Source organism: Pseudopipra pipra, chromosome 5 (assembly GCF_036250125.1).
Source record: "Pseudopipra pipra isolate bDixPip1 chromosome 5, bDixPip1.hap1, whole genome shotgun sequence".
Classification (NCBI taxonomy): domain Eukaryota; kingdom Metazoa; phylum Chordata; class Aves; order Passeriformes; family Pipridae; genus Pseudopipra; species Pseudopipra pipra.
The window spans coordinates 28,396,835-28,413,123 of NC_087553.1; the positions used below are offsets into that span (position 1 = coordinate 28,396,835).

The window sequence follows — 16,289 nt, forward strand, 5'->3', positions numbered from 1 at the left end:
TGTTGTATGTATAACTTAAAAATCCTAACAGTTATTCCCAGTGTTTGACATGATGACAACTAGGAACACCTCATTTGTCTAACTATTACGAAATAAAAATAATGTCTGTAAATAGACCAATGCAGTTACTATGGAAAAATTGAATTTTGATTTAAAAGCCATAAGTATAAATTATCATGTTGCCAGTGGCCAGGAAGCATGGCTCTTTACAAAACTATAGCCAGATATGGAATATTTACTTAAATATTTAAAGAAATGTTACATTTCTAGCTTAATGTCAGATTTTCATCTTTTTAGAAGGAATGGCTTCTGGAAGACCTTCACATTTTGCTTCTAAGACTGATCTACATTCTGCTTATGTAACTCTAGGATTCCTAGTGATAGGAACTCTAGCAACTTTGTCACATGTTCTCCTGTGGAAGAGAGATTTCCTACCAAAATGCCTCTTATTTAGAGGAAGGGAAGAGAAAGTGGACTCCTAACTACGTTTTTAGGAGATGAACTGTATATAATACTGTTTCTTTATCAGCATAGGCAGTGATAGGAATATTTAGAGCTTGGAGTCTGATGCATCAGTTAATGGGGTTATGTATTTCATGTCTGCCTTCCAGAAGATCATCTTGTCTGTCTGCACTTCTTTTTATGTAATTTTAAAAAGTAACTTTAAAGGGAAGAAATTTTGTTTACGGTTTGTATTGTAGGAGCTGTTAGAGTTGTTCTATAGAAAGCCTGACATTGAAAATAATTATGTTGCAGTTATGTTTACATTTTCAAAGACGGTTCTGGATACATGAGAGATGAATGAGGTAAATAAATAAAGAGCCAACTCAATTTTCACATAGAGATCAAGTCTATGCCTGAAAAAACCTCTGTACTGACACTCTATGGAGAGATGCAGCATGACTATATCTTGTCTTTTTCTGGAGAACTTTAATATATTGGGAATTTTTTTTTTTGCATTATTTGTTTTCGTTTTAGTGTATTCTTTCAGATTGAACCGGTTCTGTTCTCAGTTACATCTAAAAATTGTCTTAGATTTAAAGCTCTGCAAATGTTACAGTAATTTTTTGAACTGCTAAGGTGCAGGAGAGGTAGTATAGAAGAGGAAATATTTCTTCTTTGTTCTTTAATAAAAATGGAGAGAAGCAAAGTGTGTTTTTTTTAACTAAACACTAATAGCTAAAGTGTTTCATCTTGGGCCCAAGAAATGGCATCATCCTTCAATTCACTAATAAATTTGCCTTTCAATGTATTCAGTGGAAGCACATTGCAAACTAGACTAGTAAAGAAACACACTTAGCTGACCTTACTTGGTGTTAAAGTTCTCCAAAATTAGAAACAGAAAGTCTTGTGGCATTATCTAACTTATATGTTACACAGGAGGAAACATGCTATCTTGTTTAGTGATGTACTAATTTGATAGGTGATGATATAGACATAGTAAAGAAAACTTTGACATACAGTATACCTGAGCATGAATAACCACAGTAAGATTGTTATATTATCTATAATATTTTTCTATAGTTTCTAACCTTCAGTGAAAAATATTTTTTCTCTTCCTAATTTAGTGGGTTAACTGATGAGTTTACTTAAATAGGATTGACATGGAGAGCTATATTGCCCATAAAAAAATATTTCTGTTAAACTCTTGATTTTCAGTGTTGTCTCTTCTGCAGTAAGCGTAAGTTTTATTAGTAATTTCAGAAACATGCCACCCACACAGTGAAGCAGCTACTGAAAACTGCAGTATGCATTCTGCCTAGAAAGAATCAGCAGGTGATGATTATACGCTGCTGAACAGTGATGGGAAATAAGTATATTGAAAAAGATTGTAGCTTATTTTAGTGCTATGCTACATTTTCTGATGGTGTTTTAAGGAATGAAGCTGTGTGTTTTGTTCCTGTACTTAGTGTAAATTTCCAGTTGCCCATGGACTGTAGATGTCTTATGGCAAATGCATTTTTACTGCAGTAGTTGTATAATCTAGACACTACTATACAGGTATGTAACGTAACTAGAGAAGTTGTAATCTATTTATCCTTGGGTGTTTTCAGAATTGACTGGTCAAAGTCCAGGGAAACCTAATGGTTAAGATAGCTCTGCTTTGACTGAAAATTTGGACAAGATGATTTCCAGAGCTCTCTTTCATATCATTGTTAACATCTACATTTTATAATTCTCTCTAAAATTCTAGCTATTTGACCTCAGATGAGCTAATTTCTTTCAAAATTTAGGATTAGCTTTGCAGTTTGTAAATGACTGTGAAAATATGGCTATACCTGTCCAGCACTGTGTACATTTAAGCACTGCTGGGATGAGTTGTTTCTTGCTGTGGTCACAAAACAGCACAATTAAATGGGATGAGAGTGAGAGAGGTGTCAAAAAATATGGGAATTGTTGATATATGTCAGAAATAATCTGAAATATTGATGTCTGTAATGTTTTACAAGATGAAATTCAATTCTGATTAATGATATTTCAAATTAATGTAGAAATTAATGTTGAATTGAACACTGTCGCATTCCTAACTGAAACATGTCACAGTGATCGTCCGGGAAGATCTCAAATAGTATGTATGTCACATTTTGTTGTTTTGTGCTTTGAAACTTAGTGGTAACCAGAAGACATACTTCCAGGGAATGTTTTTACTTTCGGTACCACCTGACAAATTATAAGAAAACAACAACAAAAAAAATCAATTTGAATTGCACAGCAAATGGATAGCAATAACGCATAGCAATTAGTTTTGTATATGAACGAAGTTCAACTTTGTGTTAAAAACTTCACGTTTGAGCTTCAGCTACTTCATAACAGAAATATTAAAGCAGTATATTGAAAGTTGAAAATTTATGTAGGAGTTCCTCGTCAATCTGACCAAATTGGGTTACTGTTCGGTATTACATTTTGTGGGGAAAAAAGCCATCCTAGGTATGTTGTCTTTGTTGTTCCTCTGATAGCAACAGAAGCAAAGGAGTTTCTGGGCAAAAAAGCTGGTAACCAAAAAAGCTGATAATCAAAAAAGCTGGTAACAAAGGAGTTGTGGTGCTATCTGAACACGATTATTACTACATGGATTTACTATATCCATTAGCCATTAAGTCAGGCTTTGTCTAAGGTTGTATTTCTGTGAAGGACTGTTTAAAGGCACTTGATATTTTGGGACTTTTTTTGAGCCTAACAACTTATTTTCTATTTTGGCTTGTTTATTTTTTTTTATATTCAGTGGCGGTACAAATATATTTGGGAACTAAGCTAATACTGGAAACTGTGAGGGATGGTTTTACTACTTCAGTGTTTAGTAGTAGGGAAATTCATGGCTTCATAGAGTAAGTCCCTGAAGAAGTCTGTAAAATGTATAGAACTTGATTTCATTCTGAAGAAAAGACCTGACTGACAGCTGGGCTTTTAAAAGAACAATTCTGTAGTCTGTAACAGTGAATCCTCTCTTGCTGTGCAAAAGAAATTGCATGCCTTGGTTTTAAAGTCATGTCTGGCTGCTGTATTTCACTAAAAACTTTTAGTACTTGTATCCCTTATACTGAGTCTGAAAATGAGATAGATCCTGAAACAACAAGTTACTTAAGCATAAGCATTAATGTGCTTAATCCCTCTTGGGTTTCCATACAAACATAACTTTATCAAGAGATTCTTATATTTTTACCAAAATTCAAAACTAAGGCTAAGAGTTTCTTAAAATCTCCAAATGATTTTATGACTTTTTTGCTAGATGATGAACTCATGAATTAGATGTAAATTAAAATAAAACTGAGGTTAAGGAGAGTCCATATTTTAGATATCAAAGGGAAATATCATAGAATCAGCTGGGTTCGAAGGGACCTCTGAGATCATCAAGTCCAACCCTTGGACCCTTGATATGTAAGACTACATCATCTCATGTTTTCATGATGAGGTATTTTGGATTTCTTTAATAAAGTCTTTAGCCTTTAAGGTCTCTCAGAATGGCAATTCAGCTAGGAAATGAGGAAATGAAGAATCTCATGTTCTGTGTTCTATGTTCTTCTATCTAGAATGGCATTAATAATATATATTGCTGTAATTCTTGTCAAATAGACACACGATTCTGTAATAGTTGTTCCAAAACTGGAATCTTGCAGTGAACCTATAGAAAGTTTTTTAAGTTCAAATTTCATTTAAGAGGTGATTTTGGTTCCCTTATAATCCTTATTCATTCCATTTTATATAATCTTCACATTCTGTTTTCATTTTACAATAACTAAGGCTGAGTATTTGCAATGAATAAGTAGATTATCACACCACAGAAATTATTATAGTAACAATTAAAGCAGTAGAGCTCTGATGTTAAAACAGTGGAATTTCTTGTTTAAAGAGCCATAAGAAAGTAACAGGTTTCTTAGCAAAATGTTTTTCCTTCAGTGATGAGTAGTGAATTATGTAATTATGCTCATTGGAAAGTCTTAGCTACTGGAGTTCAACACGACCACGTCAGTCCTCATAAATTTGCCAAGCATATAGGCAGTATGATGAGATGGAACTTACTGTATCCATAAGGCTAAATACCCATGATATCAATGTTAGTGGGCTTTGGCACATTTTTGCCCAGGAAACAGCAGAGTTCATAGGATCCCATTCAGAACTGTGGTTTGAAATAGAAAATTACTGGGTTCTTTAAGAATATATAAGGATATATGGACAATATTCTGTTAACTTTTGTCTACTGCTATGATGCTTATTTCTCCTGTTGTCATGGAATAATTTGTTTTATGGTTTTTATGCACCAGTTCTAACTTAAAGTGTGAATTTACTTTCCCTCTGATTGTCTCTTACTGTCAGACTCAGTTCTCAACACTGCTGAAATACCATACATACTGCAGACAACGTTTATTTGGTCCTATTTAATTACGAAGTAGTAACTTTTACAAACTTTGCGTGCATCCTGGGATATTTAAAGAACAATTTAAAATTCTTTTGCTATTGATTTTTTATCTCATTTTTCTCTTCAGTTATGTGACAGATAGAAGTATGATTCACGACAAAGATTTTAGTTTGTGATAAAATGACTCTCAATAACTTCAATATTTTGAAAAAAGTTTTTTTTGTTCTTTCAGTTTTACTGTGGGAGCATGCAAAGGAGAGATATCTTCTTGGCTTATACTATTGCAATAATAACTTTTACACCAAACATAATTAAATTTTTATTTCTTCAGTGCCAAAAACTTTTAAACACAGGAGATTCCCTTTCCTGAAATAGCAGATTTTTATTTGTGACTTCTATCAAATCCATTGTGTGTGATATCAGTTATTTGGTTTCTGTTGTGCAGATATGACTTCAGAACAAGATGCATGGGCAGATATAGAATATTTTCTAAAAATGCATAGATTATTCATAATAGATAGTAAATTAACACACTGATGTTAAAGCTTTCTTTTCAAGGAAAGTGTCTTTCATAATGTCTCATTTTAGTGATGCTATCTGTCCTCCGATCAAGTCAGTTTACAGTTCTAGGGTTACTGTTCACACAGATGTGTTTCGTGTCAAGATCTACTTAGGTGTATTCAGCAAGCCATACATTTTTTATTTACTGGCACAGTAATTGATAGAAATTAAGCTATAAAATGTGAGAAAGTTTTGACCAGTCTGCTTAACATAGAGTAGTGCATGAATTGTTTTCTGCATTTGCTGTCTAGTAAATATTGACTCCACTTTAAAGTTTCTCAATATCTAACATTTTCCATGGTTTGGGCCCTTATAATGTCAGGAAATATTCCTACTTTATGTTTGCTATTTCCATTAGAACTCTGTGTGTGTGTGTTTTAAAACCTAGTCACTAGAGCATAAACAACTTGCAGAGAAATATTGTTTCCATGGAGCTTAGGTTTCAGTTCATTTTGTCTTTTTTAGTATAATAGCCTTTATTTTAAATAGGCATTTTCCTATAACTTGATATTCAAACAAGATGTGATTTTTTTTGTTTAACGTTTTTCATGAAAACACAATGGGATAAAAAGGGAGAATATTTAACCTGGAAATTACTTTCTAGTTTGTAATTGTATTTTGTTCGGCTAAACTAAGAATCATTTATTAAACTAGTTATTGTATTATGCTGCATTGCCACACACAACCACTAGCATTTGCATAAACCAGATTATGTACACTTTTAGTATATTCTTTGTCACAGTGAGTTATTTATTAGAGGAAGCATCTGCTTTTTTTCATGGCCTGAGCATTGTGTGCATGGGAAAGCATGTAACATGACTAAAACAATCTAACTTCATTTTAAATGTTGAATATCTGCCAGTTAGAATTATGAAAACTCTACCTAAAATATAGCCATATGTTTCTGCTGCAGAGGTTGACAGTACTGGCCATCACTCACTATTATTAAAAATTTAGCAAAAATGTAGACTGCCACCTGGTCTCACTTATAGGGAGTTTCTGCAGTAGAAATTATAAAGGCAGATTTATTCTCTCTACTGGGTATGGACATAAAATTAACTCCATTAAAAAAAAGTTAACATTTATTCTGTAATATTCTGACTTCATTCAATATTTTTCCTAAATAAAGTATATGACATCATTCATTATGCTCACAATTTACCTGTATTTTCAGACATTTATAGTTTAGGCCATATTAGTGAGTTTTATGTTGTAAGGCTTTGTAGAAACCCTTAGCTTCCAGGAATAGATGTCTGTAGAGTTTTCATATGAAATTTTGGATTCTAAACAGGATACGTGAAAATATGCATTTGAAAAGGAGAAGATAAACCTACTACATTTGGAGTGCTACGTAAATAATGCTTTTTTTTTTCCAAAAAAAAGTTTGAAAAAGCAAATCTAAATTTTGAGTGGTTTCTGAAAAATTACACATCATATTTACATTTCTAACTATATACACAGGATAACAAGTCTAGCATGATTTTTAGAATTCATGTTTTTCTCAACTCTGTGGAAGGCTTACTGAAACTTACTCACAAAGGCTGTTTCAGGTGCTAAAGGGTAACTCTGAATATATATTATCCTACAACAGCAAACACATCATTTCAGATGTTTGGTGAGAGGGTAAAAGAGAATACTGTCTTAAAATCTGTACTCTAAATACTTTGTGAAGACCGGAGTAGATCCTCTAGTGTCATTACCCTTAAATGAGATTATTGGTGTTTTTCCAGATTCTGTAATATATCATGAGCCCTATTATCTGTTCTATGACAAATCACACATTCAAGTGTTTCTAACTGTCATAACAATGAACATTTATCCTAGTTTGACTCATGAAAAAATTATTCTAATTACATGACACTGTGAAACCTTCTTTGGTTAATTTATTAGTAATAGATAAATGTGTTTTTATTAGCCATAAATTATAGTAATATTTCTGATATCTTTCACTGGGAAGGTAGTCAAAATAAGTATTTCACCATCTATTTGTAGGTTTGGGTTATTGTGACATAGGAAATACTTTCAGTTGGTTTTGCTTAGTGCAGTATTGTGGAAAACTTGCACAACACCCTTCAAGTTCAGTTCCCCCACGACTTGCTGCATGTCAAAAAACTATCCTAATTATCTTTGGTCACTGGTCAGAACTTTCTTTCTTGAATTCTTCATTCCTCTCAGCAACCTTTGATTACTTATCATTAATTTTTCAGTGTGAAATGTCCCAATTCAATAAGATTATACATCAGTCTGTTTACAAATGTCAAGAAATATGTTTGATGCAAATACACTCAGACTAGATGTAAGGAAGAAATTTTTTATGATGAGGATGGTGAAACACTCTTAACAGGTTTCCCAGGGGAGGTGGTAGATGCCACATATGTGGAAACATTCAAGATCAAATTGGATGGGGCTCTGAGTAATCTGGTCTATTGAAGACATCCTGCTCATTGCAGGGGGCTGGACTAGAGTATCTTTAAAGGTCCCTTCTAACCCAAACCATTCTATGATTCTATGACATAAATGGGATAAATACAATATTCATTGCTCACTCTCATTGTAATCATCAGCATTGGGTTGACGGAGTGTTGAGAATCAAGAATTCTCCACAGTTTTAATTAATAAAGTGTCACAGTACTCTCTTAAGAAGAACTAGGCAGAATTTATCCCACTATGGTAGAAGGAAAGTCACTTGGATTCTTCATGCTGGTCCTCTGGCATGCAGCAAGCCAGGGGAAAAGGATGTCAAGGGGTATGTCAGAGTTTAGTAGCAGTTCTTCATTGTCTACAGAAATGAAAGAAAATATTTTTAAAGATGTCAGATGTATTGCATTCCTCCTTTCTACATTTATGAGATTATTTCTCCTTTAAGAGGAAAGTCATGTTTGACTCTGGTGTGTTGTCCCGTGTTCCAGGGAAGTATTAAAGCTTCAACTGACCTGATTTCTATAGGAAAGGAGATGGAAGAATTGAAAATTTTCTGTTAAGTACAAATTCTATCTTCTTGTCAGAGTGTCTGTTCAGATTAGATGCCTGCTGAGCCTCTGTCATTTTATTCATAGCTCATACAAACACAAATTTGTATATACTGCTTATATCTCAGTCCTTAAGTATACATTATTCAGTTTGATTCTTAAAAGAAATGCAACAGTATATAGAAGGCAGAAGCAAGAGTAGATAGAAATCTGGCAAAAACGTGGGAAAATGGTCTAACTCAACATCATGTAGTTTTTGAAGATTTAGTCGTGTTATGGCATATTGTTTCACAATAGTATATAACTCCTTGCAATGGATATATTGATATTTTAGAAGCAAATTCTTTCCCACTGATAAACAACCTTTTAGTCCTGTTAAGGTTTCAGATAACATTTCATAGGTGTTATACTATCAAGCATATGCTCAGAAAAAACCCAGAGGCCTATGAATAAGGCCCACAGTGTGTCCCTGGCATGTGCTCTGCAACTTCACTGTCACATTGCTGTTTCTTTCTACAAGACAAAAATCTACTTTAGATTTTATCAGTATGGGTGACTGTTCTCTAATGCTATCCCAGTGACTCACCCACTCTCTATCTCTCTATCTTCTCTTTTCTTTTATTACTTCTATTGTGTATGTATTTTTATCCTTTCCACAAAAAAGACTTATTTTAATCTACTAGAAGCCCAGCACATTACTTTTTTGAAGTTGCAATTTCAAGTAAGGACTAATTCTGACTTGATAGTGCTAGTCAGTTACATGTCTCATTTTCAAGATTTTGGAATAGTTGACAGAAATTTGAGATGGAATAATCTCTATTTTTAAAACAAAAATTACACAGATTATTTTGATTTCAGGACTAAAGATAATGGTAAATTATTTTTAGAAGGTTTTATTATGAAGATGATAACTTGGACATGTAGAATTACTGTAAAGTTACTGGTTATGGCACTTGGTGAGGTGAGACAATAGAACCGATATTATTGAGAAGAATGCTGAAGATATTATTAATAAGAATGCTTTTAATCTTAGAAAAAACAGAATCAAATTGCTTTATCCCTGATATTTTTAGACAATATTATGTCATTTGCTAACATCTAAATTGAAATAGTTTAGATCCTAAAAATTTCTAGAAATGCTCAGGACCAGCAAAATGGAAAACACACTGCAACAATCAGAAGACTTTACAATGCTTTTCTGCAGCAAAGAGAATTTGCTACTTATAGAATTTTTAATTAAGGCTTGTTGTCTTCATGTAATCACTTGATAGAATTCTAGACTTGTTAAAATCTTAATTCTTTTTTGACTCTTACTGCTGGGCATAGTATTATCATATTTGCTTTATTAGGGAGATATTTAGGAAGAATTTACTTGCCTGTAATTTACATTCCAACCATTTTCTCAGTAACCCCATCATTTTTAGTTACTCTCCACTGACATTTATATTTGTGCAGTGTTATTACAAAATGTTCAATAATGTTCAGAAAACCAAACTGAATGTTAAAAGTAACTAGGAAAGGAGTAGAGTACAAAAGAGGGAACATCATTATGACAGTATGCCTACTTGGTGAGCCCTCATCTTGAATGCCATGTGAAAATCTGATCCTTGTCACATCACTGAAGGTTGAGAGGGTGAGCAGTGACAGGGGTGGTCAAAATCCTGGAGCAGCTGGGTGTGTAAGTAAGTATTTCTCAGTCCCTAAAGGAGAGGACAAGGGAAGTGGATAAAGATGTGTGAAATCATAAATAGAAGATAAGTAAAGAACAACTATTCATTGCCTTCTAAAGTGTAGGAATTAGCGAAGTCAAACTTGGTGAGATAGCTGAAACCAAAATACAGTGCCTGCAAACTGTAAAAAGGAGCATGAGCTCTGAAAGGAACTTGAGAAGGTAATTTTAGAAGCATTTTAGAAAGTTGGATTGGTAGACATGCAAAACAAAGTCAGCACCTTTTGATTATGAAATGTGAGACCTTCAAAGTGTTGCAGGATGAGAAGCATTACTCTGTACTTGTCCTGGTCCCATGATGGTTTCACTGTTCTCTAGGTCAGTACTGTTGGTTGCCTTTACAGACAGAATATTGGGTGACAAAGTATGATCCAATTTCTATTCTAATGTTTAGTATATAATTTTTAAAGGTTTTTTTTAATGTAGTCAAATTCAGGAGCTGAGAAGAGTTTCACTTTGGTGTTTGGTGACAATTTTAAGACTGCAGTGTTTCTTCATGTGCTTCTCTAGGCAGATGTACTATTATTAAGGTTTTGGCATTCTGACTGAAATGCAAGCTTCTAGAAGAATACAAGGATTAAATTGGGATCTGCTCTTCTAGTCATTGCTTTGGTAAATAATTTTTTGCCGCTGTTTTTTTAGAGCAGACCTAAATGGACAATGTAGGAATTCCTTTTTTTTTCAAGGTAGGAAGGACTCCTTTTGTCCTGCCATTGCACTTCAGCTGCTTTGATGCCTCCCAATAATTATCTATCAATTTAGGAATGAAATGGCTTAAGTTACAAAAGTTATATTTGGAGCTGCAGGAAGGCCACTTACAAACTTTTATAATTCCTTGTTACGTCTTTAGAGTCTGCTAGCTAAAACTACTTACTATTAGTTTATATCTATGGGATTACTAACGCAAAAAGCTCGTACTCTGACTAGATATAAACTGGATAGAGTAAAAGAGGTAGAGACACAATCACATCCCGCTTTCAGACATGTTTTTTGAACGCTGACCAGCAATCTTGTATTGTTTGATAGTGCGTACTGGGTTTTTTTTAATTATAAATGATTGTTAGTATCTGTTTATTTTATTTGATATGATTTTTTCCCTGCTCACTGTTTCCAGTATTCATTTTAAAGTTCTTTAGTTGTGGTGGTTTAGCTTAGAATTTAAATCTGTCTCAACTGAAGTCATCAAGTAGAATTTTGAAGTGAAGCTCCTGTTGCTGCCGTCTCAACCTTATCCTTCAAGAGGCCTTGAATTATTATCAGACTATGAATTCTCATATGAAGATCAGATGACCAAAGTGACCAGAAAAAAAATAAATGCCTAAAAAAATTCAGTGATGTAATGATCTGCTAACAGTATAAATCATTCACCTGAAAAGTCACTGTTACCTACAGCCATAGTTTACTTAGGTAACATAAGTTCTTGGTGAGGAAATTGTTCTTCCACATTTTGTTCTAGTCATCACATTCTTTCATCATTTTCTGAGTAGGGCTATGATAGTATATAACTGTCAGGGTGCTTTCTTGCCTTTTGCTTTTTATTATATCATATTTGATTTATGTCTGATGCTTGACTTTCCAAGGCATCCACATGTCCAGTGTAAGAAAGAAATGAAAGCATGTCTTTGCCCAAGCAATTGCTTTCTACTGGGATTAAAAAAAAAAATCACAAATCAAGAAACTTTGGTGAAGCTGTATATTGTCTTCTTATTCACATTCTAAGGCAGAGACAGTCTGCTGGATTGGACAGTTTACTGTACTAGCAAAACATCGAATTCCTTTTTTCCCTCCCTCAACATTTGCTAATGAGTAGAATTTTCTATATATATATCACTGTTAAGGGACCTTTCATCATTATTTTGCTCAAATGTAGAGCAGTATTTCATCTTCATTCACAAACTGGGATTCTGCCATCCTAATGTAGAAGGCATATTTTTAGTTTTCTTATATATAATATAAACATACTGCAAACCCATCCCTGAAGAGAAAGTAATTGCAGTGGTTAATGTAATTTTCACTCTCATGAGATCTAATTAAAAAAAAAAAAGACATCTCCTGAATTAGAACCTAGCAAAGCAGGTATGGCAAGACCAGTTATAGAGCTTTCACTAAATACCAAGTTTGATGAATAAAGTTTTTCTGTAAATTAAACAAGCATTATATTACACAAAAATTTAAAGAAACAGAAATGTTGTCTTCTAGAATCCGAGTAATTCTTCCAGTCTGTTACAATTTGGATTTCAACAGAATGTGGTATTTAATTTGTTGAATTTTAAACCCGACTAGCTAGAGTTATTGACCTTGGTTCTTTTCTTGTGTCATCTGAGAAATATCTCTCTTACCTGCTTGAATTTTTGCATTTCAGGAATCTTATTCAAAGAAGAGAGGTTATGCGTTGGAAGCAATATCCTCTGTACCTCTGGATGCAGTTCCTTCAGAAAATGACAGCAGTCACTGTGATTCAATAGACGTAGCAGTGACCAAAAAGCCTTGTTCCCTAGAGATAGCAAGAGTTCCTTCCTCAAGACCAGGTAAACCACCAAATAATCCTTTACATAGTCATTGGTGTAAGTGTAATGTTATAGAAGGTATAGGTTTATATTTTTAAGCATACAGTACTCTGTTTACTTACCACAGCATGATTATAGTCTTCCATTAGCTACCATGAGAGTTTAACATCAGAATAAAGATTAATAGCAAAAAGTTGTACAAGGGAAAACAAAGCAGAGGTTTAAATACTTTCCTAGATAGGAAGGTTGCAAAAAGCCAAATTAGAAATAGAGTTTCTTTAAGCCCAGCCTTTTGCGGGAATCTATTTACCAAGCTGTTGTTTTTTTTTAATGAAGTGCTTAGCAACATTATAGAACTAGTTCAAAATGTAAAGTGCTTTGCGTTTTCATGTTACATAAAGGAAGATCTGCTCCATTTTTGAAAATTAGTGACTGAGAATTGAGGAAAATATTAAATGACATTTTGACAGACTGTTGTTCGTATTATATAAAGGTTTGAACAGCAATGAGTTAAAGCAGTTTAAAAACAATAGAATTGTGCTAAGTCAGATGCATGATATTATCTGTAAGGAGTCTTTTTATATTCACCAAAATTATGTGATCTCTTCCATCACCCTTGTTTGAACTCTTGATTAGTCACCACCTGGTACAGAAATTTCAGAATATAGTCATTTCTCTGTAAGTAATTAAACTGGGAGTCTGCTTTGACAAATGACAGTTCTCAGCAGCAGAGACCTATTTGAAACAGGCAATTGACTTTTTGACCTGTGCTATCTTGATTATGAATCATGATTTGGGTAATATACAAGAGTATAGGCGAATGACAGATGCTTGTTGACTAACATCATGTCTGTGTGAGGGGAAGCACCTTCTTGATCTCACAGCTGAACTAGTATTGGAAGAGTGCCAGAGCTATATTGGGCATAGTATATAAGGGCAGATATGAAGATAGAGCTTTGGAGTCTGCAGGATAAGGTGAAGTGGATTGTAATTGCCATCTCTCCACTAAATTTGGGCTAAAAAAGACTTGAGGGAATCTACATTATAAACAGCAATCTAAGAGGCAGCACAAAATAGGATAGAAGCTTTATAGCATATTGCACAGAATGGACCAGAATCTGACTTTGAACATCAGCATGACTACTTGTGTCACTGAAGGCTTACTTTACTGACTGTTTTGGCTCTGATAATCTAAAAAATAATCAATCTGTGCAGGACAATATCATGGGTTGTTGTTCAGTAAAGGAAGAAAATGCCAAATTATTTCCCCCCCCCAAAACTTCTACTTGATTAATCACAATAAACATATATATTTCACTGGAAAGACTGCCATACCCCTATCCAGTAAATCGGTAGGGAGAGAGGCTCAAGAAAAAAGTTTTCCATTGTAACTAGTATTTTAAGAAAAGATAGAGTTTTCACTAGTTAAAATACCAGGATTTGGAAGCGTGCTGTCTGCTGAACACAAGCATTTTTCTTAGACACAGTAAATCCATTAAGATCAGTCTGAAACACAGATCCTAAAAAGGACATTTTTAGGTCTTAATCTGGAAATATGTTTTGTGTAAGGTTAAATATAGTGTGTATCAGAGGCCCAGAGTATAACCTCAGAAGCTGTAGGACAGTCATGAGGGCACCCATAATATTTATAAGAATTAACAAGATCAATGAGTTGACAATACAAATGTCCTGTAATTCCTTCTGTCTTAGTTTTCCATATACCACTGTGATATTTTCCTTGGCATTTTATTGGGAAGAACATTTGGATGTGTAGATAAGCAGATTTTAAAATGTGATTTTATTTTAAGCTATAAATGTTAAAGTTTTCTAACTGGCCTGGCTTGCCAGCCATATCTGGAATCATGTTGGCGATTATCTTGTACTGCAAATGGCCCAAATTAGTAAATCATGTCACCCTCAGTTATAAGGTATTTAGTACTATGTGTATGTGAATGTCGCCCTGCCACTTTAGGTCATATAAATTTATTGCTTGGATAAGTTATGTATGATTATAGAGATCATTTATTTAAAAGAAATATCTGATTTGCGTGCTTTTATTTCCTGAATTGCCCTGGTTTTGTGTCACTGAGACATGCTGACTTTGGGAATACTGTTTCAAAGTTCTGTACTATGTCATAATGTAGAGTTCTTTATAGAGCATGAAGTAGCACTTCGAACATAAAATTGCATCTGTCAGTCTCCTTTCCCTAGGTGGTAGGACAGTGTGATCAACTCATAACAGGTTGGGAATAGTCACCTTGCCAGTCATCATTCTCTGATCTGCTGGGGAAAAAACCCAGACTGCTCTGTAGTTCTCCAAAATTTTGTTGTTGAACTGGTAGGGAATCGCAGAGGATGAGAACCCCATATACTGAGTGGTAAATATTTCTTAGATATCAGGGAGAAAAACTGAATAGAAAGCAAATAAAAGTAGTCATAAAGTTCGTTACTTCTGCTTTTGAAATTCTGTGTTGTGTTAGTTTTATGTCTGTTTGTAAGAAATTAGGTTTATATAGGAAGATGAACAGTTACATTATTGGTTTATGCTGGCAGTTAAAGCACTTGTTTCTAATTAGGACAAATGTAAGAGTAATAAAGACCGGAAATGTGACTGAGTTCAAGTTAAACTGTTCTTTGTTTCTGTGATAGATTGATCAGGCAAATTTGGCAAAGTGTGTTGGCATCTCTTGACATTTCTGCCTTTAAACTAATAATTAAGATGTGATAGGAAGATTCTTGAAATACTGCAGTCTTTGCGATAATTTTTTCTGCTAAGTAAAATATAACTTGGGGTTAAAATTTTGTAGATCAATGTCTTAAAATGAATTTTACAAAGTAATTGATTCACAAATCAGTCTTACTGATTCTTCTGTTGGGCTGTTCCAGGTCAGTATTCTTATTCCTTAAACTAGATATTTCTGCTGCTCATTTTAATTTTTACACTGCCCTTCCATTTAAAAAAGAAGTCACACGATATATTTAACCTTGAAAAATAGTCATAAAATTTTATTAGTTCATAAGGCATGCATTAGTATTGCCCTTTTGCTTTTAGGGATGTAATGAAATGTTGTGAACTATAGCAACAAATCATCTTGGAAAAGGTGTAAACTTTTAATAAATGGCTAAAGCTCGAACCTCTGGATAATTCTAATGGTAAAGTAGGCATTATTAAGTATTTTCATCAAGTTAGTGTGGTTTTGATCAGCTATCTAGAGTCCAGAATACTGGTAGCAGCAGCTTAGGTGCATCACCATGCTGCCTTTGGGTCTCTGCTGTTGAAGACCCTAACAGACCTAACTTGAACCTTTGGTAGCTTGGACATTCTGTACCACAGTCCATCCTTGCACCTCATAATGTCATATACTTTATTTAGGAAATGTTGAATGAAGTCTGAGCTACGTTAGAGAATAAATGTTAACTTTTTTTTTTCTTAATTGGAGTTAATTGCATATCCCTACCCAGTAGAGAGAATATATTTGCCTTTATAATTTCTACTGCAGAAACTCCCTATAAGTGAGGCCAGGTGGTAGTCTATATTTTTGCTAAATTTTTAATAATACTGAGTGATGGCCAGTACTAATTAAAGTATTTTTAGTCTCACTGAGTATCATTAGGAGTCAGAAAGGACTTTTAAAACTCTGTTTCTCATAGATAACTTGTGGAAAAAA

The 16,289-nt window shown here is 33.9% G+C and overlaps 1 protein-coding gene across 5 annotated transcripts in view; it reads left to right on the plus strand.

Moving 5' to 3' along the window:
- The window catches only part of ANKS1B (ankyrin repeat and sterile alpha motif domain containing 1B), a 420,219-nt gene that overhangs the window by 106,211 nt on the left and 297,719 nt on the right, over nt 1-16,289 (plus strand). For all 5 annotated transcript variants that reach the window (XM_064655362.1, XM_064655363.1, XM_064655364.1 and 2 more), the window contains one exon: nt 12,477-12,642. In XM_064655362.1, the coding sequence (XP_064511432.1) occupies nt 12,477-12,642 (166 nt within the window). The remainder of the gene's footprint in view (nt 1-12,476; nt 12,643-16,289) is intronic.